The sequence below is a fragment of the Polypterus senegalus genome, chromosome 2 (genome assembly GCF_016835505.1).
Source record: "Polypterus senegalus isolate Bchr_013 chromosome 2, ASM1683550v1, whole genome shotgun sequence".
NCBI classification, from domain to species: Eukaryota; Metazoa; Chordata; class Cladistia; order Polypteriformes; family Polypteridae; genus Polypterus; species Polypterus senegalus.
This window is the reverse complement of record NC_053155.1, coordinates 303092672-303120081: the sequence shown is the minus strand read 5'-3', so window position 1 is coordinate 303120081 and position 27410 is coordinate 303092672. Positions and strand designations below refer to the sequence as shown.

Sequence of the window (27410 nt, the reverse complement as noted above, 5' to 3'; positions counted from 1 at the left end):
CTATCTATCTATCTATCTATCTATCTATCTATCTATCTAAGCAGCACTGGATATTCCATTCTTAATTTATAAAATGGAAATCATTTTCTTTCCACCAAATACAGAAAAAAAAACTGGAACAAGATGATCCATGCTGTATGTACAACAATATGCAATGTAAGGCAGCAAAAGCTGATGATGCGTAAAACTAAATAAAATCTGAAAAAAAGAAGAAACAGCAAGAAATTCAGTAATACTAGTAAATGAAATATACAGTATTTACAGCCAACAGCAGGTAATGTAGCTCGGGGTGCTGAAGTGTAAAACACATCAAGGCCTTGCGATGCTTTCTTGTTAGCTTGCAGCTGATATTTATGAATCAGGAAGGTAAATGCTGCAAGGTATTACTTTAGGTTATGTTGAGTCGTGCTGAAATTTGTCTCCCTGACAGTAATGCACTGTCATCACTAGTATCATTATAAAAGAGAAAGGAGTCTTTTACGAAAGCTATTAGCTGGCATGAAGTCGGCAGTAACAAATCATTTTTAGTCTAATAATACCCTTCAGGACCTAAGAATAAACGGGAATATTCTGGCAACCTGCTGAGCGAAATTGGCCAATTTGATTTAAGACCTTGGAAAGACACCAAAACCAATTAAATACCACATTCAAGGTAAATATTTTTTGTGATGATTAAAAGCTGATAAGATAAAAGAAAGGCTTTATTTAGTTGTCTAAACTGATTGCAATGGTTCCTGTCAATAAGAAGCTATGAAAATAACAGTAATTAACTGATACAGTAAGTCATATCTGGGCAGGTGTTCTGCAGAGACAAGAAAGTTTTGTTATCTCATCATAGTATATAAAAGTTTTTTTTTATGATCATGAAAAATGAACTAAAAAATGCAATGTTCTTAATTACTTGGTCATCAGTTATTTGACAATTAAATAAGGTGTTCTTAATCATTTCAGCATTTGCTTCGCTTACAAATGGATATATACAGTATATTTTCTGTATACAGAGTCTATAAAATGGACGTTTTCACATTTTATTATTATACAACATTGAATCACATCAGATTTCATTTTTTTACACTGATCTATGAAAACAAATTTCAGCACATTGATATAAATTAATTATAAGTATAAAAAAATTGAATACAAATTATTAAGGAAAGGGTGGTAGGAATGTACAGAGAAACTCTATGCAAACAGAGAAAAAGGGAACACCAACAGACCAACGAGGAAGAACAAGTAGATTTGGAACAGAATACTTTGGAAAATGAAGTTGTATGGGCAATAAATCAAATACCAGGAAGGGAAAGAATTGTTAAAAGCTACCAAAACATTTACCTACTGAAGTGATCAAATCTGAAAAACCAATAGATGGCTAAAATATAGGAAGAGATTGATACACATTCCAGATATGAAGAACTGCTCCATCTATCGCAAAGTTACCCTTACTTCACATGTGAGCAAAATTACGTTGAAAATCTTACAGCAACAATTGGATGCAGTTATGGAACAGAGTTACCAGATGTACAAGCTGGTCTCCAAAAAACGAAGAGGCACTCAAGAACACATCATTTATTGGATTATGGAAAAAGGCTGAGGGTTTTGCGAATGTGTACTCAACTATAGCAATGCGTCTAATTCTGTTGAAAAACTGTGGAACTGTGTAATGGACCCACTTGGTTGAGGTAATAAGATCTTTGAGCACCATTCGAGAAGCTACTGTTAGAACAATATATGGACACATTGAATGAAAGTCAGCCTGGAAGGATGAACTTGGACAAATCAGAAACTGGACTGAAAATCCATGCCAAAAATATCAGTAACCTAAGATACTGTTCAGCATGGATACAATCTGAAATATTACATATATCAGTCTTGCAACCAAGAGCAGAGTGATCAGGACTATCATGTTTCCTATAGAAACTTTTTAATGGAAAAGCTGAACAATGAAAAATGCAGACTGGCTTTCCAATCATTACAGTGATGCCAACTCTGTCTAGTCACTCCAGTGTCCTTATACACCTGTGCCTTTAGTCAGCAACGAAATTATGTTACTACTGTCTTGAACACACTCTCTTTTTTCTCTGAAGATTTTGACAATTGCTGGGTCCCCTGCTCTCTTTTTCTCCTTGGGGACCACTGCATGATCTCATCTTCCTCACATGCTGGTGCCCTTTCCAGTTACACTAAGACTGTATGCATGGCTTGCTGCACCTTTCTGGCTCCTGCATTCCAACTCTGACATTCAATGAGCATCTTTTGTTGCCACTGTTGTTCATTTTTTTCCATGGAGGCTCTCTGTAGGATAAGAGCCTGCCTTCTGTCCACCTACTATGACTGTTACCATCCAGGAACTTCTTGAAACTTAACTCTGATAAGAAATGTGAAGGGAGCTCCTTTATACCAATAGGCAATTTGTCTGCATAATGCCTCACCGTGACTGAATCAGCCAAGTTAGAGTTCTTCTTTCTTTGGAATTTTCTTGCTTAATAGTATTTCCAGTGTGTGTTCAGACCAAAGTGTGTTTATTTATTTATGCATTTATTTATTTAAAGAACTTCTGTACAAAGCCAAATTTCCTCCTGTGGACAAATAAAGTTCTATCTATCTATTATATAGTGCCTTTCATATCTATCTATCTATCTATTATATAGTGCCTTTCATGTCTATCTATCTATCTATCTATCTATCTATCTATCTATCTATCTATCTATCCTTTCCTTTCTTTCTATATCTATCTATCTATCTATCTATCTATCTATCTATCTATCTATCTATCTATCTATTTTAATAAAGTGCATTAGATGGTATTGCAATTACTAAATACAAGGCACCTTGTTCAAATTCGCTCACTTTAATAAAAGGACTTGTTAAATTTGTTTTAAATTTTGGAATAATAAATATATTCCTATATGTATGATATTTATGTACAGCATCTATTTAATTTAGGCTTTTCCATTCTGAACATATTTTTATTATTATTATTATTATTATTTTTATTATTATTATTATTATTATCCAAAGTGACTAAAAAACCCACACTCACTGGAGGCCCAGAGCCTCCTTTTTGAGGAGCTGCTTTTGCTCTGCAGTACACTTTAGTCACAGCTCGGCACCTTTTCTGACAAATTCACACATTGACTCTGTGTTAATTCTAAAAATGTGTTCAGAAGCCTTTATAAAAAATATATCTATTTTTTTTATACACCTGATAATGTAGTGGTTACTGCTTCTTGGCAACAGAAATCATGCTTCATTTCCACCTCTGTCTGTGTGGAGTTTGCACATTCTCACTCGGTATGTGTAGGATTATTTTTGAGGTACTTTGCTTTTCTCCCCTGATAAGAGCTGTTCGGTCTCTGTACAACCGTGTCAGAGCTTGGTCCGCATTGCCGCAGTAAGTCGAGCCCGTTTCCAGTGAGAGTTGGACTCCGCCAGGGCTGCCCTTTGTCACCGATTCTGTTCATAACTTTTATGGACAGAATTTCTAGGCGCAGCCAGGGTGTTGAAGGGGTCCAGTTTGGTGGACTCAGGATTGGGTCACTGCTTTTTGCAGATGATGTTGTCCTGTTTGCTTCCACAGGCCGTGATCTTCAGCTCTCTCTGGATCGGTTCGCAGCTGAGTGTGAAGCGGCTGGGATGAGAATCAGCACCTCCAAATCCGAGAGCATGGTCCTCAGCCGGAAAAGGGTGGAGTGCCCTCTCAGGGTTGGGGGAGAGATCCTGCCCCAAGTGGAGGAGTTCAAGTATCTCGGGTCTTGTTCACGAGTGAGGGAAGAATGGAGCGTGAGATCGACAGGCGGATCGGTGCGCCATCCGCAGTGATGCGGGCTCTGCATCGGTCTGTCGTGGTGAAAAAGGAGCTGAGCCGTAAGGCAAAGCTCTCAATTTACCAGTCGATCTACGCTCCTACCCTCACCTATGGTCATGAGCTATGGGTAGTGACCGAAAGAACGAGATCGCGAATACAAGCGGCTGAAATGAGTTTCCTCCGCAGGGTGTCTGGTCTTTCCCTTAAAGATAGGGTGAGAAGCTCAGTCATCCGGGAGGGGCTCAGAGTAGAGCCGCTGCTCCTCCGCATCGAGAGGAGTCAGATGAGGTGGCTCGGGCATCTGATCAGGATGCCCTTCTGGACGCCTCCCTGATGAGGTGTTCCGGGCACGTCCAACCGGGAGGAGGCCCCGTGGAAGACCCAGGACACGCTGGAGGGACTATGTCTCCTGGCTGGCCTGGGAACGCCTTGGGATTCTCCCGGAAGAGCTGGAAGAAGTGGCCAGGGAGAGGGAAGTCTGGGCATCTCTGCTTGTTGCTGCCCCCGCGACCCGACCTCGGATAAGCGGAAGAGGATGGATGGATGGATGGATGGATGGATGGATGGACTTTGCTTTTCTTCTTCTGTATCTTCCATGATATTCATGTTGGATAAAACGGTGACTCTAAATCGTTCTGGTACGAATTGGTGTGAGCGTTCACTGTGATGTTTTTAAAAATGGTCCTGGATTTCCACACTTTTCTACTGGGATAAGACCCTGCTACACTGTAATAGAAAAGAATGGGTGGAGTTTGCATATCACATTTAACTTATGAATTAATTTAAACTGATTGCAGTTGGTTTAGAATGCAGCTTCTAGAATCCTAACTAAAATAAAATCTGACCACATTACACCAGTATTAGCATCTTTACACTGGCTGCCTGTGTCTTTCAGGATTCATTTTAAAATACTGTTAATTGTTGCCTCGCAGTTTGGAGACCTGGGTTTGCTTCCCGGGTCCTCCCTGTGTGGAGTTTGCATGTTCTCCCCGTATCTGCGTGGGTTTCCTCCCACAGTCCAAAGACATGCAGGTTGGGTGCATCGGCGATTCTAAATTGTCCCTAGTGTGTGCTTGGTGTGTGGGTGTGTGTGTGTGACCTGCGGTGGTGAGATTTGTTCCTGCCTTGCGCCCTGTGTTGGCTGGGATTGGCTCCAGCAGACCCCTGTGACCCTGTGCTAGGATATAGCGGGTTGGAGAATGACTGACTGGCTGACTGCTAATTGTCTGAAAGGCTTTGAATAATCTTACACCTTTATATATCTTGCAATGTTTTTCCCCCTTACATTCCCAATCGCAGCCTTAGGGCCTTAAAACCTGCGTTGATTGCAGGAAGTGGCAAGACTGTTTTTAGTTACTGTACTCCAAAAATATGGAATAATCTACCAAAAGAGAAATGTCAGCAGCCCAGAATTGTGTAAATCATGTCTTAAAAGACATTGTTTATCTTTTGTTTTCTCTTCTCGGTATACGGTGGCGGCCTTGTTCCACCACATATTTCGTAGTATGACTGAGAAAAAATATTTTGTGCTTTCATGAAGATCAATGCTAAAAATCTGTATGATATAACACAAGTCAAAGGTGAAAAATGTCCGTAGGAAAAAAAAAGTCATGCTCCATAATGTCAGTCATCCAGTCATTTGCTCACAACGTGTAAAACCCCATGAATTTTTTGCTAAAGTATTGTTAAATAAATAGGTCAGTCATTTTTCAACCAACTTTATCCTGAACAGGGTTTCAAAGAATGTTGGAGACAATCCCAGCTAGCAAGGCAGGAACAAATCCTGAACAGGAAACCAGTCCATTGCAGGGAGATATTAAATAAAAGTTTCCAGAAAAATCAGCACACATCATATAAAGGAAGCACAAATCACACAGGATTAAATTTGAAGATATCCCTCTTTCCTTAATTCATTTTGTCAAGAGTCTTCTCTTTGAGACACACCAAAAAATATATATATTAGCTTAGGTTAAAGACTGAGTGAGATAGTGTGACCTGCAAGGTGCTAAGATCCCTTCAAGGGTTAATTCCACATTATATACAGTGCTGTCCGAATATAATTATTTGGTCTAATGACCCCATAGTGGACAGATGTGAATGCATATCTTCTTCATTCAAAAGTGACATTTTAAATCACCTCCACTTGTCCTTCACTTGAAATGAATGGTAAAAGGTTTAGCCATATTTACTATTAAAATCTGAATAATATACAAACTGGGAAACATTAATAATTTTAGTTACACTATAAACCTGGCCATTAGCTCTCGTGTTGGTCTACTTTCAGTTTACTTCCTGACATGTATCATTTAAGGCAACATGATCACTGAAAATGATCCCCGTATTTAACGCCCAGGCACATCTGTTGAGTTTGAGGAGGGACATCACTTTATATCTTCTCCATGACTCTGTTGTCAAGGCTTTTCATTTACTTTTATGATCCCTCATCCCATTCAGCCTGTGCACTAAATATTATTTCCTTCTGGGATCACTGAAAATGTACAAGGCTGCAGAAAATGCACTCTATTTGTAGGTCTGCGGAAGAAGCTCAATGTCACACGTTTTTCTAGAAATCAGGGCTAACTGACAAAGATGAGCTCCTTCACTCTCAGAATTAATGGTTGTGCAGTGACACTTTACTGGGCCGTGTGGTCTCTTGTAAAATCATCGTGTGATGAGGGACCATTTCATTCTGTGAGAGGTTCTTTAAGTTTTGAAAAGCTTACTTACATGTGGACAAAACAGAACTCTTTAAGGTATAGTAGGTGACCTAGCAGGACACTAACAGATTGATAAAACCTGCACTTACAGTAGCCTGTGTGATTGAACGCAGTAAGAGTTCTTTTAAAATAAGGACGCCATTAGTATTTCACAAATCTGTCTATTTATGGAACCTGTTGCACATCTAAATAAATAAAGGTTCCTTCTGAAATGTTCATGTAGATGGTAGATGGGGGAGGCAGCTTGATGGCCGAGGTCTCCAGGACCCGGAACAAATCCAAATCGTATTATGTGATATAATCTACTGTTGAATTCTGCTCTGTCCTTGTAATATTTCTATTGCACTATTATATTGTACTGGGGATTACTTGCATTGTCTTCTGTGTATTGTATTGTATTTACCCCTTTTTTTGACACCCACTGCATGTCCAACCTACCTGGAAAGGGGTCTCTCTTTGAGCTGCCTTTCCTAAGGTTTCTTCCATTTTTTTCTCTACTTGGGTTTTTTTGGGAGTTTTTCCTTGTCTTCTTAGAGAGTCAAGGCTGGGGGGCTGTCAAAAGGCAGGACCTGTTAAAGCCCATTGTGGCACTTCTTGTGTGATTTTGGGCTATACAAAAATAAATTGTATTTTATTGTATTGTATTCTTTCTGCAACCAAAAATGGTTCCTTTATGGCATCACTCTGAAGGATAGCTTTGGTACTTTTATTTTTAAGAGTGTAGATAGACTGACACTGCAGGGATAGCCTGCATCTACTTCAACTTTAAATTGGATGAAGCAGAATGATTAAAGCATATTAAGAAACAAAAATCAACAAAAAATAACTCAAGTAATAATTATATAAATTTTGCAAAAAAGAAAGCTTCAATAATTTCTAGTGAACGAGAAGAACTAAAACTCATCACAGGGCCAACCCAGGACACACTGAAAGCTGTTGTAGAAAAAAGAAGGTGGCAAAATTGGATGCCATCATGAAAAACCTCCTCCAGGTGGCACTGTCTTGGGGCACTTTTATCCATAGGCTCATTCTACCATGAGTACTAAGAAGAGCCTCTGGTGGGTCTTTTCTGCCCACTGCTGTCAGGTGATCCATTGATTCCTCCTGATGTACTTGTTAATTTCATTTTGAAATATCTACACAATATACATGTATTCATTTATTTGTATTTATTCATCGATTGAATGATTGACTGATTGACAGCAGTATATGTCCTGTGAGTCTGTATCCCTGATCTTTATGTTTCTGCTGCTGTGTGTATCTGAATTTCGCCATGGGATTGTAAAAGTTTATCTATTTACTCAATATAAGTCAGGTCTTGAAACCCGAAAAATCGATCATAAAATCAGACCCGACTTATAAATTTATTAATAAATTAATTTTTTTTTTCTACATCTTCTCGCCTCCTCCAATCTCGCATCAGTTTCTCAGAAGCATCGAATTTTGTTGTAGCAGCGCTGTTATCTATTTCTTTCACTATTTCAGCAACGTTTAATTTAAAACCACCACGTAGGCAGAACAGAGAGAGAGAGAGTGAGAGGTTAGGCGCACATGCTGATACAGTGCATTGCCTCACCCACATAGAAAAAAAAGGCAGTGTGCTCCATGGTTACTCTCTCAGGTGAGCGTTAGCATATCATAATCCCTTGTACCAATAGTGTGAGTTTTCTGCATTCGACTTATACAACTGACATTATAAAACACCAGAAATTATATGGCAAAATCAAGTCCTGAGTTTTCTGAGGGAGAATTTATCCATAAGTATATATACGGTAATCTAATCAATGAGAGAATAATAATTTTAAGCTAAATAATAAAAGGCAAAGGAAAAATCATAAGGGTACAAACCAAAATCCTTAAAGGCAAAGTCTAAGCCATATTTTCTTAAACTATGTGTCATAACAAATTCTGTGTCATATCTTGTATGAATTTGGGTCATGCAGAGTCGTGATTAACAGTAGTACATAATGGAACAGGTTTGCATATGGTTTGCAGAATAAGTTGTGATGGGTCGCTGTGAGCAGTTCAAGCAAAAGATATTCTCCTGACACGACCTGCATCAGCAAATTTCCCAAAAGGGTTTCCCAAAAGACTATTAGCAAAGAATCTCCAATTGGGACAGGATAACTGCTGCCAGAGATCCTCCAAAGGGGCAACTTCCATAATGGGGATCTCTCCCTGGAGATGGATGCCTGCTGTGATTCTCCAAGGGCCCATGGGATGATGGCGCCAATTCTGGGTCTCAAAGAGACACAAAAGGCATTGCTCTAAGCAAAACATTTTTTATAGGTTTTGTGCATTATGTAATTTGCAGTGGTCACCTTTGAAAAATGTTTAATCTCATGTTTTCCTGCAGAATGGAGATGACTTAGTTTCTCATAGAATAGATGTCTATGGTAATGCTAGATAACAGCAAACAAAATTGTAAAAGTCCATTAAAAAAATTCTCATTTTACTAGTGTCACATAATCCACATTTAAATCAACCCAAGCACGTGTATGAAATTTTCTAACTCAATTAATCCAGACCAGGGTATGCTGGAGCCAGCCCCAGCATTTGGCACAAGGCACTCAGACCCACACACGCACACACACACACCAAACACACACTGGGGACATTTTAGCATCACCAATTTAACTACCTGTGTCTTTGGACAGTAGCAGGAAACCAGAGCACCTGGAGGAAACCCATGCAGACACATGTAGAACATGCAGTCTCTATGCAGTGAGGACCTGGAACGTGTACCCTGGTGTCCTTACTGCAATGCAGTATCACTACCACTGTGCCATCATGCAGCCCAAGTGGACATATATTTACTAAAATACTTGATGAAAATTAATGAAATTAAATTAATGAATTAATGAATTAATTAAAATTGAACATGCTCACCACAAAAGAGCATTTGAATTGCAGAACCACTTCCTGACATTACATTTATAATCATATTAACAACTGCAGTACCTCCAGATTATTAATTGGGTATCTGTAAAATTGCATTGGCTAATTGATCAATGAATGGAGAGGGAGGTGGATCTTCAGTTTAAATGCTGTCGTGTTTTAGAGCGTAAATATATTTTGACCACACATGATATTCTACATGGTGTTCCACAAGGCTTTATCCTGGATCCGGTGCTCTTTTCGATTTACATGCTTCTGTTAGGTCAGATTATCTCAAGGCCTAATGTGAACTACCACAGCTATGCTGATGACACACAACTGTATTTATCAGTACCACCTGATGACCCCAACACTCTTGGTTCACTGATACAGTGTCTCACTTGTGTCTCCGAATGGATGAGTAATAATTTTCTCAAACTAAATAGAGAGAAAACAGAAATTTTAGTGATTGGCAATAATGGATATAATGAGGTTATTAGAAATAAACTTGATGCATTAGGATTAAAAGTCAAGACGGAGGTAAAGAATTTAGGGGTAACTGTTGACTGTAACGTGAATTTTAAATCACATATTAATCAGATTACTAGGACAGCATTTTTTCACTTAAAAAATATAGCAAAAGTTAGACCTCTTATAACATTGCAAGATGCTGAAAAATTAGTTTACGCTTTTGTTTTCAGTCGGCTAGATTACTGTAACGCACTCCTCTCAGGACCACCAAAAAAAGACATCAATTGATTACAACGAGTGCAGAATGCAGCTGCTAGAATCTTAAATAGGAAAAGGAAATCGAAAACATCACCCCAGTTTTGATGGCACTACATCGGTTACCTGTGCCATTTAGAATTGACTTTAAAATACTGCTTATGGTTTACAAAGCCTTAAATAATCTCTCTCCATATTATATTTCAGAATGTCTTTCACCTTACACTTCAGATCGTAACCTTAGATCTTCAAATGAGTGTCTGCTTAGAATTCCAACAGCTAAACTTAAAAGAAGTGGTGAGGCAGCCTTCTGCTGTTGTGCACCTAAAATCTGGAATAGCCTGCCAATAGAAATTCGCCAGGCTAATACAGTGGAGCACTTTAAATAACTGCTGAAAACTCATTACTTTAACATGGCTTTCTCATAGCTTCATCTCAGTTAAATCCTGATGCTTTGTATATTCAATTAATTATTATTATTATTATTCAAGGTGGCTCCAAAATCTGTACTAACCCCTAATTTCTCTGTTGTTTTTTTTTTCCGGTTTTCTGTGGTGGCGATCTGCGCCACCACCACCTAATCAAAGCACAGTGATATCCCTACATTGATGGATTAAAGGCCAGAAGTCCACATGACCATCATCATCAAATTGTTTGGTCACTATAGATGCCTTATCTATCAGAAATACCATTTCAACATAAGATAAAGAAATGTCTTCAGCAATCACAACAAACTACATGAAGTATGCAATATCAGTAAAAAACTAAAAAAGTCCACAATGTACAAGTGAGATCACATCAGGAGTATTTTGTTGCAGTTCTGGACACCAAACTACCAAAAAAGACATAGCAACACTTGAAGCTGTGCAGTGGAGAACATTCCAGGCGTTAAGGACATGTCGTACTCTGACGGACTCAAAGAGTTAATCCTGTTTAGTCTCGAGCAGAGGACACTGCTAGGGATCAGAATTCAAGCAGTGTAGATGTATATGACAGTGAAGATAGACAGAGAGCAATAGGGGTAAAACATAAGCAAGCATTGTAAATATAGAAATGGTGGGTGGCATTGCTACACATCACAAAGGCTGGCTAACTTTGCTATCTTCTTTATGCAATGAACACATTCACCCACTGTTTAGGTGGGTGTTCCAGCTTTGAACGATATGCTGTTTGTAACATTGACAAATGTAAATTGGTCTTGTATGAGTTGGGTTGTGTTTGTGAGAACAACTAAATACATTCCAGGACTTACAGACATGTCGTACTCTGACAGACCCAGAGAATTAAACTTATTTAGCCTCGAGCAGAGGAGACTGTGTGGGGACCTGATCCAGCTCTCCAAAATTCTCAAAAGCAATTAAAAAATTAGATCCAGCAGAACCAGTTCATCTGAAGAAGAGATTCGTGTACTCAAGCACACCATTGGAAATGAAGGGGAAGGGGAAGTCCATTTAATAATAATTCTTTACATTGATTTAGTGCTTTTCTCACTTCTCAAAGCACTTTACATAGAGAGTGAGAAGCCACTTCAGCCTCCACCAATGTACAGCATCCTTCTGGATGCGATGATAGCCATTTTTGCGCCAGTAAGCTCACCATACACTAGCTGTTAGGTGGTGAAGTGGTGAGAGATAATTAGCCAGTTAGTAACAGGAGATGATTAGTGGACCAAAATGACTAGGTTGAGGTGGATAATTTGGCCAGGAAATCAAGATACACCATCCTCTGTAGAAAGAATGCCCAGTGGTTTTTAATGATGACAGAGAGTCAGGACTTTGGTTTAACATCTCATCTGAAGGATGGCACCATTTTTACCTCACAGTGTCCCCATCACTGCACTGGCAAATTGGGATCCAAATTCAGACCACAGGGCATGCGCCCCCTGCTGGCTTCACTAACACTTTTTAGAGCACCAAACCCAAGCTTTTCCTGGTTGTTCTCTCATCCAAGTGCTGGACAGACCTGAAAAATGCTTAACTTCAGGTGGATGACCTGTTCTGAAGTGTATAAGATATGGCTGCTGGACTGAAGCCAGGTAGCATTTCGTTACTCAAAGAGTTGTGGGAATCTGGAACAAACTATGAAGACTTTTAATTGAAACAGAAACCTTGGGAACCTTTAAGAAGTACCCAGAGGAGATATTGGGACAGCTTAGCCATTAGCTAAACAGACAAGCTTCTTATATTCTGATGTTTTTAACTAACACAGTACGCCCGTGCCAAAAAACAATTTCCATGAACAAAACAGGCATCAGAAATGATAAATCCCTCACAAAATGGCTATACAATAATAAGCTGGAAGAAATCCACAGGCAGATTTTACAGCAGAGCTTCGGTTTTGCTACTGCTCAACTTTCCCCCTTCTGAAATAATAAATTTACCACATTCTTCCACCATTGCTCCTGAAAATTAAATGCATCAATTTTTTTTTTTTAAATGTCAAGACATCTAATGTGGTAAATTATAATGAATCCATCTCCCCTGGTCAATGTTCCATGCAATCAGTTTAATTTGCACTATATTTGAAATGCAGGCTGTGTGAATAATATAAACCATCTTGAGAAAACATTGATCACTGTTAATGAAAATCTCTCCCATCTCCGAGTGGAGTTTCAAAGTCAAACACATATGAAAGCCGAAACTTTCTAAAATAGATTTAGAACAAAAAAACAATAAAAGTTGTTAGTAAACCATTGGGTTTAGTTGCAGCTCCCATTCTCTTCAATTTAAATCAAGCTGTAGTGGTTTTTAAAGCCCATTTCAGAAGCACATCTGGCTTGTATGGAAGTAAAGAGAGAGAGAGAGAAAAAAGGTACGTGTATCACATCCCCTGATTGCTTTCCAAAACTCCTTAAAATTTCCATTACCACAATCCAACACAATTTTAATGGCAGAACAAGCTTTAGGATCTTAAATAAGTTGGTGGGAAAACTTTGCAGTTGGTCAGTTGCTGCCCTGCCTAATTATTTAAAGGCTACTTCTATGTGAAGCTTTGCAATGGCTGTTCACCGGACCGGTTAAATACGCTGAAGGTGTGCAATCTAATCTTACTGTTTTCTTTTCCACTCTCCAAAGAAGCAGGATTTATTTTCATTCCATAAGGCAAATCTAGCAGAGGCGAGGAGCGGCGTGTGACGTTTGAGGAAAGACAAGGAGAGACTACTCACGATTCTTTTCTCCCTTCCACCGTGACCCAGTTTTTGATCTTCCTGTACTTTCCGTGGCGTTGTTCAAATTCACTATCCAGAAAAGCAGCAGAAGCACGGTGACTGCAGCCATTCCCCAAATGAAAAGCATAAGAAAACTTGTGCAGTGGGATTACCCAGCACCGGTCAACTGAGCAGTTTACTCTGAAATGATGCCCTGAGAAGAAAAAGCATCTCTTTTGTCTTTATTGAAGGAGAATAAGGAGGCTGTCAGCAGAGGGGAAACTTTTAAGGTTTTCTTCTTTTGTTGTGCAGAGCCATGATTTAGAAAGGTAACCATGTGGTGCTTATTGCAGTTCCACAAATAAAAAAGGAAGGCAGCATTGCAGCCATGCAGTTCTATAGGATCTCTCAATAGCTGCTGCTGCTGCTGCTTGTAGATAATCTGTTTTTGTCACCTTCAGATTCCTCTGTATATTCGGCACACCATTTCAGCAGTGTAGCACACACATTATTTTTCTCACTCCCTTCCCTCTCCCTTCTCCCTCTCCCTTCTGTTTTAGCATTCCCAGTGTAAATCCCCTCCACAGATCCAGGCACCAAGCAATATCAAACATTTCATTTGAAACCGTTTCAGTTGCCGATCATTCGTATGTAGTATTGAGCTTCTGCAGTTTTTGACAGAATTCTCTTATAAAAAAAAAATAAATAAATAAGGACCAAAAAAAAAATTAAATCACAGGAGGAAATTACACTTGTCTGACTACAAACTGCATTTGCATCGCGCTCCTATTTCTGGGAGAGATGAAGCACAGAGAGAAAAAGGCGACTTGCCATGTAGTGCGCAATCAGTTCTGATAACTGTCACATATAATCTGCCGTTAAAGAAAAAAAAAAGGCATTCATGTGCTTAAATGAAATATTCAATGTGCAGACGTTTACCCATCCTTATTCCACGTTGTTGCAATCAGTCTGCATATGCAAATGAGGAATTTAGCTCTTTTGGCAAGTATGCATATGCATAATACGAAGGTACTGTACTGGGAAACGTATTTGGCAAAAAAGTAAAATTTTACTTTGCAGTGGTACTGTATTTTTGCAGAGGTTGGTTCCCGTAAGATTGTCATTTTCTTATTTTTTACTCAGCCTCTTACTTTTGAATAAAGCTTTTCCTCACATATCACAAAGCATAATCACATAGTGGGTGGCACGTTGGCTCAATGGTAGCGCTGCTGCTTTGCAGTAAGGAGACCTGTGTTCGCTTCCCGGGTTCTTCCTGCATGGAGTTTGCATGTTCTCCCCTCCGGGTGCTCCGGTTTCCTAAACTGGTGATCCTAAATTGCCCCTAGTGTGCGCTTGGTGTGTGGGTGTGTGACCTGCAGTGGGCTGGCGCCCTGTCCAGGGTTTGTTCCTGCTTTGTGGCCTGCGTTGGTTGGGACTGGCTCCAGCAGACCCCTGTGACCCTGTGTTAGGATATAGCGGGTTGGATGATAGATGGATGGATAATCACATAGTAGAATCTCAAAAGTAAAACAGGAAAATGTTACTTGTGCCCCTTCCATCTTTGGGTCCTGCCTTGTGCCAGATATTGCCAGGATAGGCTCTCACCCTTGTTTTGTCTTGGTAGAGTTCTATGCAACTCTACTCTTGTACTATCATCCATCCATCCATCCATTTTCTAACCCGCTGAATCCGAATACAGGGTCACGGGGGTCTGCTAGAGCCAATCCCAGCCAACACAGGGCACAAGGCAGGAACCAATCCTGGGCAGGGTGCCAACCCACCGCAGGACACACACAAACACACCCACACACCAAGCACACACTAGGGCCAATTTAGAATCGCCAATCCACCTAACCTGCATGTCTTTGGATTATGGGAGGAAACCGGAGTGCCCGGAGGAAACCCACGCAGACACGGGGAGGACATGCAAACTCCACGCAGGGAGGACCCGGAAGCGAACCCGGGTCTCCTAACTGCGAGGCAGCAGCGCTACCACTGCGCCACCGTGCCGCCCCCTTGTACTATCAGAATTCCTCAAATCCCATAGATGTACCACGGTTTATAAGGTATTGTACTTTTTCTGGAATAGCTTACCAATAAAAATTTGCCAGGCTAATACAGTGAAGCACTTTAAAAAACTGCTAAAAACTCATTATTTTAAGTGGCTTTCTCATAGCTTCATTTTAGTGTAACCCTGAAATTCTGTATATGCATTGAATTATCATTTTTGATAATCCATACTAACATCTAGTTTCTCTGCTGTTGTGTTTCAGTTTTTCTGCCACCACCACCTGATCAAAGTACCGTGCAGTCTCTGCGTTGATGGATTGGAGGCCGGAGGTCCACTTGACCATCATCGTCTAATCATCGTCTTCTTCTGTGAAGCCTGAAAACCGTGAGGACTGATTGAGATCATTTATATTATGTAGAATGCCCAGTGGGGGCTTGGTGGTCTCATGGCCTTGGAACCCCTGCAGATTTTGTTTTATTTTTCTCCAGCCCTGTGGAGGTTTTTTTTGCCTTTTCTGTCCTCCCTCGCCAAATGGACCTTACTTTATTCTTTGGTAATTAGTATTGCCTAATTTTACTTTTATATGTTTTCTTTTTTCATCCTGTAAAGCACTTTGAGCTACATCATTTGTATGAAAACGTGCTATAGAAATAAATGTTGTTATTAGCATTTCTCCCCACCTTCCCTTCTACATCTATAGCTTCAGGCAATTACCGCATATACTTGCGTTTAAGTTCTCTGGTGTATAAGTCGGGGCTTGATTTTACCGTATAATTTCCGGTATTTTATAATGTCGGTCGTATAAGTCGAATGTGGAAAACTCACGCTATTGATCCAAGAGATAAAATATGTTAGTGCCCACCTGAGAGAGTAATGAACTATTCCAAAGCGACGTTTGCACTGTTTTGTGATTTTTGTACCTCACACCCTCATACACCTTTATCGTAAGAGCATCCCTTATCAACGATGAAGCTTTCAATCAGAAGAAAATACAAAGCTAGTTTTAAATTAAAAGTTGTTGAAGTGGCAAAAGAAATCGGTAACCGCGCTGCTGCAACAAATTTCGATGTGTCTGAGAAAGTGGTGCGAGATTGGAGGAAGCAAGAAGATGTTAAAAAAAAATGTAAGGGTCGTATTTTTGAACAGGCATATAAGTCAGGGTCTGATTTTATAATCGATTTTTCGGGTTTCAAGACACGACTTATACTGGAGTATATATGGTACATAGAGTAAAATGACACATTTACATTTTAATAATGTATTATTGATAATACAGTATTCATAAAATAATAATAATGAAGCAAAATACATGTGAATATTGTTAAATCATAGCCATACCACCTGATACATACTAGATGTATAGCTTCAGGTGGCACACAGACTTGTAGTTACTCAAACGTCTCTGGTCAAGTCTTCATTCCTGCTCATATTTCTTGAGGACAGGCCACACACCTGTCTCAATATGGCTGCCCACTTGTGTTCCTTATGGTGTTCTCTTCATGGCCAAGGTGTGTAAGAGAGAGAGAGTGAGTGAGGGGTAAAGCAACCAACTTTATACATCCAAATCCTTAGACCAATAGGGCATCATGGTACAGAATGGCCTCTGATTCAAAACCAATCCCACACAGTCATAGTGAGTGCTCACACACTACCTTTTTATAGTTGTCCTAAAGTAGGCTTCCAGAATGCCCCCCATTTGTTGCGATGAAGCATGCCAGCTAGATAATTTTAAGGCCTTCCTGCAGGAGTTGGCTTATAGAATGTCCTGCGCTGAATAACCATTTCCATACCAGTTCGAGGCACCTCCCCAAACTGTGTAATAAACTTCACATCCTGAGATAGCCCTAAAGACTTGGGGGTTGGTTAATTAGACACAAAAACACCTAGCCTAACGAAACTCTAATATTACAATTGGTATGTCTAGCTTTTTTTATTTTTATATGTCTTTATTATTGTCTTAACAAGCATGTAACCAGAAAATCAGATTCCTCACAAATAAATACTGATGGGGTGAAATAAAACGTATATAAAAGGACAAAAATTATACAATAAATAATAAACTACAATAATTATGCAGTCAATCCAGAAGATAAGTCTGTATCACTGCAAAGTGAAAAGCATTGAGAACTTCATTATCTTGGACTGCAGGACTTACGAGGTCAACAGGCTTGTCTTCATCCATAGCTATGATACTCAAAATGAAATTAGCTTTCAACAGACATGGCCATTCTGCTTAAGATCACAGCACTAGAATCACTTGAGTTGAAGCACTACTTAAAATTGTATGTGTTGGGAAATGGAGTCCTGGCCTTGACGTTACTTACACAAGCGATTCATTTACAGGTGCACCATCACATTTTTTATGTCAGGTCTCTTAATCAGTACAACATGCCAGGAATATTTGATTAAATTACTAAAATGACATTTTAAATACATTTTGAAAATGCGATTCTTTGTATGAATACACATCTGTAACATGATTTTATATAAATACCTTTTATTTTAATATATGCTAATGCTTGATATGGTTAAAGACTCCACACTCAAATTGTTTATATTCTCGTATTCTGCTCTGTGCACATTGGGATAGGTTTGCACCTTACACAGAAAATAAAGTTGACTTGGGCAGATTTGTAGCAGATGAAATTTAATGTCAGTAATTGAAAAGTACTTCAAGTAGGAGGTAAAAATGTGAGATTTGAATACACAGTGGGAGGTCTGAAAATCGAGAGTACACCTAAGGATTTAGGAGGCATAGTGGACTCGACACTACCAACTGCCAGACAGCGTTCAGAAGCCTTTAAGAAGGCTAACAGAATGTCAGGTTATATAGCGCCCCGATGTGTGGAGTACAAGTCACAGGAGGTTCTGCTGAAGCTTTATAATGCACTGGTTATAACGCAACACATTAGCGCCACAGGTGACTGTATTTTCTCCGGTCCTGTTCAACCTATATACATTAGACTTCCAATATGATTTTGAGTGCTGCTAGAGCAAAAGTTCGCTGACGACATTGCTATTGTGGGCTGCATCAGGAGTGGGCAGAAGAAGGAGTACAGGAAGCTAATTAAAGACTTTGTTAAATGGTGCGACTCAAACCACTTACACCTGAACACCAGCAAGACCAAGGAGCTGGTGGTGGATTTTAGGAGGCCCAGGACCCTCATGGACCCCGTGATCATCAGAGGAGACTGTGTGCAGAAGGTGCAGACCTATAAATACCTGGGAGTGCAGCTGGATGACAAATTGGACTGGACTGCCAATACTGATGCTCTGTTTAAGAGAGGACAGAGTCGACTATACTTCTTTAGAAGGTTGGCATCCTTCAACATCTGCAATAAGATGCTGCAGATGTTCTACCAGACGCTTGTGGCGAGTACCCTCTTCTACGTGGTGGTGTGCTGAGGAGGCAGCATAAAGAAGAAGGACGTCTCACACCTGGACAAATTTGTTAGGAAGGCAGGCTCTATTGTAGGAATGAAGCTGGACAGTTTAACATCTGTAGCAGAGTGACAGGTGCTAAGCAAACTCCTGTCAATCATGGAGAATCCACTGCATCCACTGAACAAGATCATCTCCAGGCAGAGGAGTACCTTCAGTGACAGACTTTTGTCACTGTCTTGCTCCACTGACAGACTGAGGAGATCGTTCCTCCCCCACACTATGCGACTCTTCAATTCCACCCGGGGGAGTAAATGCGAACATTAATTTATTTTAATTTTTTTTCATTTTTATTACTATTTAATTTAATATTGTTTCTTTGTATCAGTATACTGCTGCTGGATTATGTGAATTTCCCCCTGGGATTAACATAGTATCTACTGTATCTATCTGGTGAGGCCTCATCTGGAGTACAGTGTGCAGTTTTGGTCTCCAGGCTACAATATAGCAGCACTAGAGAAAGTCCAGAGAAGAGAGACTAGGCTAATTCTAGGGCTAGGGGAATGAATTATGAGGAAAAATGAAAAATGCTGAGCCTATACAGGAGATTAAGAGGAGACGTGATTGAAGTGTTTAAAATTATGAAGGGAATTAGTTAAGTGGATCGAGATGGTGACTTTAAAATGAGTTCACCGAGAACACGGGGACACAGCTGGAAACTTGTTAAGGGTAAATTTCACTCAAACATTAGGAAGTTTTTTCACACAGAGAATCATAGACACCTGGAATAAGTGACTAAGTAGTGTGGTGGACAGTAGGGACAGTTTAGAGACTTTCAAAACTCAACTGATGTTTGTTTGGAAGAAATAAGTGGATAGGACTGGTGAGCTTTATTGGGCTGAATGGCCTGTTCTTGTCCAGATTGTTCTAATGTTCTAAAGCAAACAAGATGCTCCTGAGTACAATTTGCAGTGTCACAGCAAAGGGACTGAATATTTATACTATTGAGTGATTTCAGTTGTTGATTTTGAATATAATGTTTTCACTTTCTCATTATGGGTTACTGAGTGTAGATTCATGGGCAAAAATTGCAAATGCATTCATTTAAAATTAAATCTACAACACAGTAAATTGTGCAGAAAGTGAAGGGGTCTGAATACTTTCCAAATCCTGCATAAAGCTGTAAAAAGAAGGGCAACCAGACTACATGGGGTAAGTAACATGTAAAAAAAATCCTTATATTCCTTAAACAACTTTCAAAATGTGACACCTTTATGATTCAATAGAACACATTGTCGTGTTCTTCAAAAATGTAATTAATAAATCGCACCATTTATACTGTATATAATCTCCCATCTCTCCATTTGCTGGACCGTATGGAAACGTTACCTTAAGTTTTTGGTATGCTTCATATTTTGCCATTTTATTAAAACAGTAATACAGAAAACATATTTAAGAGTGTAATAAAAGGATGGCACGGTGGCGCAGTGGTAGCGCTGCTGCCTCGCAGTTAGGAGACCCGGGTTCGCTTCCCGGGTCCTCCCTGCGTGAGTTTGCATGTTCTCCCTGTGTCTGCGTGGGTTTCCTCCCACAATCCAAAGACATGCAGGTTAGGTGGATTGGTGATTCTAAATTGGCCCTAGTGTGTGCTTGGTGTTTGTGTGTGTTGGCACCCTGCCCAGGATTGGTTCCTGCCTTGTGCCCTGTGTTGGCTGGGATTGGCTCCAGCAGACCCCCTTGACCCTGTGTTCGGATTCAGCGGGTTTGAAAATGGATGGATGGATGGAGTGTAATAAAAAATGTAAAATTCAGGAAGAAAAAGAAGAAATCTTTGAAAATATAAAGGAACCTACTTTCCATTGTTTTTGGTGTATTACTGCACATCTATTGTTCCTGCTTGTCCAAATCATTTAGAGTTTCACCAGTAACCACTACTGGTTTTGTTGTTATCCTTGGAGAAAACACCCCTTAATTTCTTTTATTCAAAATGCCAAACATATATTTCTATAACAAAAATAACAAATCTTTCGGTAACACTTTAGTTTAGGTAATGCAAAAATGCATCTATTATTACTTTACTCTTAAGTTACAAGGCCTTAACAAAAGCTTCTTTTGATCTTCATAACTCTTATAAAATATCAGTAGATCGGTTATGGATTTCTGTGCAGTGTTGCATGTTGACATGATGAATATTTCTATGATTAAATTCAATAAGTACGTTTTGCTTTCATGATGGGAAAATTGAGCCAAGTGAGCACTAAAGTGAGCTAAATGGAGCTAAGGAGCATCTTCTTAAATTCATTTTGAAAAATCTGCACATTTGCTTGTATTTATTTATTAATCAATTGATTGATGGATTGGCTGTATTGTTTGTCCTGCGAGTATGTATACTTGTTTTTTTAAGTCTCTGCTGCTATATGCATCTGAATTTCCCTATGGGATCAAAAAAGTTTATCTAATCTAATCTAATCATATCTGAATAAGCATAAAAAAAAACAAAAGTAGTTTTACTATTAATTCATCGAATACATGGAAAAAGTACTAAGAGATACATTTCTCCATTATAAAAAAAAATCTTGAGACGGGACTATTGCCAAGAGATTCTTTCAAGTCCTTCCCTCCTCTCAACCGTTTCCGGTTAACGGCCCACGCCCACAGTCCTCTCACCTCTCATTTGTGTGAATACTTTTGTCAGACACAGTTCCTGCACTCTCAGCTCTTATAAATTTTTAAAGTTTTCGTCACTTTAAGTTCCCAATAAAAGAAGACTTATTATATCCAAATCTTATTGAAGAATTTCATCCCAAAGGGTTATCAACAGAAGAAATGAGTACACGGGCAATCCTAGCAATGAGAAATGATGAAGTCAAACGAATGAAGTCGAAAATTGTTGATCGATTACACGGCAAATTGGTTAAATGTGTATCAATAGACTATGCTGAATATCTCAATGAATATCTACAACCGTTAACACCGTCTGGTCTTCCACCGGCCAAATTACTGTTGAAAGAAGGATATATCGTATGTTATTGCATAATTTATTTATGAGTGATGGGCTATGCAATAGGACAAGATTAGTTGTATTCAAAATTGGTTGAACAATTCTGACATGTAAAATTTTAACAGGCAACAAGAAAGGTAATGTAATACATCTTCTGTGGATAACATTAGACACCAAAAGAGATCTTGATATGCCATTCATATTAAAACGTTTACAGTTTTCCTGTTAGAATAGCTTTTGCTATGACAGTTAACAAATCACAGGGACAAACATTCAAAAAAGTCAGTTTATTTATTAGAGAGAAAGAAACGATACTCACTCACGGGCAGTTATACGTTGTGTGTCACAATGTAAGTCCAAACACGGAATCAAAATTAAATGCGATATTGACAAAAGGTAATTCCAAATATTGTTTTTACTGAAGTTTTACAGTGAAAGTGTAAGTTTAAAAAGTTTTTGTGTGTTAATTTCTAATGCAACATGAAACATACTTTTCTTTCAATTTATTACACTTTACTATTTTTTACTATGGTTAATTACTCGCTGTAATGTAAAATAGTTATATTATGCATATGTAACAATTCCCATGAAAATAACAATCTGTTTAAATTGTACATCCGCTTCCTCATACGTGAGTGGCAGAGCCACGAAGCCACGTGTAGTGCCTGCCCGGGGGTTAGCAGAGCCCCCTAGTTTTAAATAGTTCTAAGCATGCAATAGTTTACCACCACTTATCTTTAATTACATATGCATGTTTGTGAGTTTGCATTCAGATAAACTAGTGTCCTATCCAAGGCTCGTTCCTGCTTTGCATAACATGCTGCCAGGGCAGGTCCATGCCACTTTGAATCATATTAAGTGGGTATGCTATTAGAACAACTTGTAATTTCAAAAAAGAACACTTTGTTTATAAAGTATAATTAGTATTAAACTAGATTTTAGTAACTGATCAACAGAAAGGTACAGAAGATGTAGTTGTTGTAAATAGTGCTGTTTTAAGGAGACCGCCTTACAAATGACAGCTGTTTTGTTGTAAGTCATTTTACTTTTTTTTTTTTACAGGAAGCTTGGTAAGCATATCCTAACTTGATAAATAGTCTGTCAAATTGTATCATTATGCTCTGCTACCTGGTGACATCAAAGCCTGTCAGAAATTGTGGAAAGAGAGAGAATGTAAGCCTCTTCATACATCTACAGTGACAGTCCGTGTCAAGGAACAGTCTTCATGAGGGCTGGAAATAAATTAATGATCGCTGATCTTATTTTCAATCACTGATTTTACATGTGCTGCACGATAAAAAGGAATTCTTGTGTTTGGGAATAACAACGAGCTGCGGTATTTCATTTTTTATACCTGAAGCAGAATAGTTTATTTGGCCTTTTGTTGTCACTCACTGCCTAAATTTGTAATTCTGCCATTGCTTTTCTTTTAATTTTCTTCCTTAACTTTATGATCTCACATCACATACAGATGTTTGCTTTCTAATTGTTTTGAAAATAAATAGTGTGTCGAGAGTTTGCAGGGAATATTTTTCCACTATACCCATGTTTTAGCCTCTAGTGATATTTTGCTTGGTAAATGTAAAGATAGATAGATAGATAGATAGATAGATAGATAGATAGATAGATAGATAGATAGATAGATAGATAGATAGATAGATAGAAAGGCACTATATTATAGTACTGTGGTGGGCTGGCGCCCTGCCCAGGGTTTCTTCCTGCCTTGCGCCCTGTGTTGGCTGGGATTGGCTCCAGCAGATCCCTGTGACCCTGTGTTAGGACATACAGTAGCGGGTTGGATAGATAGATAGATAGATAGATAGATAGATAGATAGATAGATAGATAGATAGATAGATAGATAGATAGAAAGAAAGGCACTATAGATAGATAGATAGATAGATATATACACACATACTATGGTCTTGTGATGCGTTAGTCGGTGTCTTACACCCCAAAGATGTTGATTCTTAGTATTTTTGCAAAACCAGCTTTATTCCGCTCAAAACAGGAACAGTAAGGTTATTTATTGTAGGGAGATCTACCATTCTACTATACACAGCAAACAGGCAGAGTCGGGGACTATTACTGTTATAATTGAGCCCCTGTAGCATTTCTTGACACACTTCTGCTGAATGATCCTCCAATAGTGTTGTTGTATGAGAGAGGAAATGCAGCATTCTTCATAATGGCCCTCGGTTTTGTTTTAATATTCTCCTGTGCTACGACATCCAGGGGGTCCAAAGTCCATCCCACAACTGAGCCTGTTCTATTAAGTAATTTGTTGTTTCGGTGGACATAAATTGAAGTGATGTTACCAGCCCAGCACACCACAGCATAGAAAATCTCACTCACAGAGTTATAGAAGATGTGAAGAATTTCACTTAAAGGAATGCATTCTCCTAAGGAAGAAGAGCCTGCTCTGCCCTTTCTTCTATAATTCATCTGTGCTATAAGACTAGTCCAATCTGTCAGTGATGTGAACCCCCAAGTACTTGTAGGAGTGGACCACCACAACATCCACTCCCTGAATAGTGACAAGACATGGAGGTGTGGTGAAAGTCAATAAGCACTTTCTTGGTTTTGCTGATGTTAAGATTCAGACAATTCTTTTTTCACCAAGAAACAAAGTTCTCCACATGACACCAATTCTCTGTCTCATTTCCTTTATCAATACACCCAGATGTATAGATGTAATCATCTGAGAATTTCTGCAAATGACATGACCTGCTGTTGTATTTATAGCTGAAAGTGCACAGAGTGAAGAGAAAAGGAGACAGGCCTGTTACTTGTGGTGCTCTAGTGTTGCTTTCACAGTCTCACAAACTCCGGTCTGCCCCACAGATACTCCATTATCCAGGACACCATAGACTCATTCACCTGTATATCTCAGAGTTTATGCCTTAACAAGGATGGCTGGATGGTATTGAAGGCACTGGAGAAATCAAAAAAACACAATCCTCACAGTGCTGCCAGCTTTGTCTAGGTGAGAATCAGCTTTTTGGAGCAGATAGATAATTGTATGTACAGCTACAGCCTTTGTTCAAAAGGCAGACTGCAGTGGGACCAGGTGGTCTACCACAAGAGAACACATATTGTCCAGGACCAATATCTCAAAGGTCTTCATGATATGAGACACACTGTAAGTGGCACAGGTCTGTAGTCGTTAGTTGAACAGGTGCCATATTGGAAACAAGAACAACGCAGGATGTTTTCCACAGCAGTGGCACTTTCTGAAGCCTTAAGGACAGACTGAGCAGGTGACAGAGGACAACACAAAGTTAGTCAGCACAGGCGTTAAGATCTCGAGAACTGACTCCATCTGGTCAAACAGCTTTTCATATGTGTAGCTTTTTCAGTTTTCTCCTTATGGACCAGTCTATACTGATGGTGAGAGGTGGACTTGTCACTGACTATTCTAGTTGATGTGGTAGAAATTGTTAATGTAGTAGTGATGGCATGGGAAAAAGGTGGAAGGGGGGATCTATTAAAAATGAGTTCATATTGTATTTCTACACTCTTGTGCATTTTATTATACTTGGATCAATTCAATTTTGCCATGAGGGTCCAGCATGGCTGTGATACACCAGTGAGAGGTGCAGGGTCTATGATCAGACCTGGGACTCTGAGGGTTTCACGATGTGTTTTTGAAGCAGATCATTTTCTTCCTGGCCCAAATAAAGCACATTTGCATTCCGTATGTTTAAGAATGATTCTGTCATCATCTTTCAATAGAGAAATACTTCCTTTCTTCATTACGTTTTATATAGCAAGGTCACTGTGTGCATAAGCTGAAAACTCATCTCAGTTTCAAAATGCAGTGTGCTGAGCTGGAAATGGATGGCTTTATTACTGAAGAAATAAACATGTCTCAGTAGTTTCCTTTTTACTGTATTCTTTATTGGGTGTTTGTTACTAAGAAGTTGAGCAAGAAGCATTTAACACTAGAATTACCAAAGCCTATGAAAAAACTCATAAATCCGGCCCACATTAAATCCCTTCGCACCTCTCCATCAGTGTCTTTTGTCCTGTAAATGTGCCGATAAAGACAAGCAGCAAGCACCCTGCTATTCCATCCCCCCACCAAGACAAGCAGTAAACAGCCTCCTATTGACCACAGAACATGCACAAACTTCTCCCAGCTCATGCCTTGATTATCTGGGAGTAAAGTGCTGGAGTTTTAGAGTGGAAATAATTGATCATTATTTGGAACACATGCATTTTGTGTGTGTTCCGTTTCTACAATAATCTGTGTAAATACATTGTTTAAACAGAAACATTTTTCATATTTTGCTGATAGATAGATAGATGAGTGTAAATACTTGGGATCAACAGTACAGAGTAATGGGGATTGTGGAAGAGAGGTGAAAAAGAGAGTGCAGGCAGGGTGTAATGAGTGGAGAAGAGTGTCAGGAGTAATTTGTGACAGACTGGTATCAGCAAGAGCAAAAGGGAAGGTCTACAGGACAGTAGTGAGACCAGCTTTATTATATGAGTTGGAGACGGTGGCACTGACCAAAAAACAGGAGTCAGAGCTGGAGGTGGCAGAGTTAAAGATGTTAAGATTTGCATTGGGTGTTACGAGGATAGATAGGATTAGAAATGAGGACATTAGAGGGTCAGCTCAGGTTGGATGGTTGGGAGACAAAGTCAGAGAGGCGAGATTGCATTGGTTTGGACATGTGCAGAGGAGAGATGCAGGGTATAATGAGAGAAGGGTTCTAGGGATAGAGCTGTCAGGCAAGAGGAAGAGAGGAAGGCCTAAGAGAAGGTTTATTGATGTGTTGAGAGGAGACATACAGGTGATGGGTGTAACAGAAGAAGATGCAGAGGATGGGAGGAAATGGAAAAAGATGATCCGCTGTGGCAACCCCTAACGGGAGCAGCCGAACGAAGAAGAACATTTGACTATCCCACTGACTGCTCTGATTAAACCGTAATTATTACTACTGTATAAATCTTAGATAGACATAGGGAAAATTTGGTTTTCTTAAAGAAGCTCTTTAAATAAATAGATAAACACAAAAATAGATAAATAAATATATGTACACACATACTATGGTCTGAACACACACCAGAATGACTAAAAAGAAAGAAAATTTAAAAGAAAGAAAATGTCTGCCTTGGCAGTCCCAGTCCCAGTGAGGCATGCTAATAAAGTCAATGCTGTGTTGTGTGTTTGGCAGTAGATGTGAAGGAGTACAGTTTAATCATTTATTTTAGCAGCATTATAAAAACACAAAGTAGAACACAAAGCACTGAACAGTTTCCCACAGCTTTCAAGTGTTTACATTGAAATTGTATTAACTATAAAATTTCAAACAATATTATTAATTAGAAAGCAATAATAATAAAACCTTTGTAATTAACTCAGCATGTAAAGTAGTACAGTTTATTATTTTTTTTAAATCTGAACACTTCTGCCTGGTCTTATCATCGTTACATTGGCTACCTGTGTCCTTTAGAACTGACTGTAAAATACTTGTAATCTTCTTTTTTGATATTCTTTATTAATCCCTGAGGGGAAAACGTCTTTTTTGTTGCATGACCTTTGGGTCTCAGAATGTAGGGTCAGCCATTATACAGTGCCCCGGAGCAAATTTTAGTTTTGTCAATGCCGTTTTCTCTGTTTGAGTGGGCTTCTCCCAGGTATTCTTGTTCATATTTTCATTTTTAACAGTGTCAAGCACGTGCATCAAAGGAATACCTTCCAGGCTCATTTGAGGTATGTGATTCCCCTCCGGAG

At 39.2% G+C, this 27410-nt stretch overlaps 1 protein-coding gene across 4 annotated transcripts in view; it reads right to left on the bottom strand.

The window, feature by feature from the left end:
- The window catches only part of robo1 (roundabout, axon guidance receptor, homolog 1 (Drosophila)), a 1363953-nt gene that overhangs the window by 871753 nt on the left and 464790 nt on the right, over positions 1–27410 (bottom strand). For 2 of the 4 annotated variants that reach the window (XM_039745859.1, XM_039745860.1), the window contains exon 1: positions 13292–13659. The exons of 1 other annotated variant lie outside the window; for it this stretch is intronic. In XM_039745859.1, coding sequence (XP_039601793.1) covers positions 13292–13421 — 130 coding nt within the window. In that variant the 5' untranslated portion in view covers positions 13422–13659. Of the gene's footprint in view, positions 1–13291; positions 13660–27410 lie in introns of those variants that run through there. One more of the 4 variants, XM_039745863.1, reaches the window with a different exon arrangement.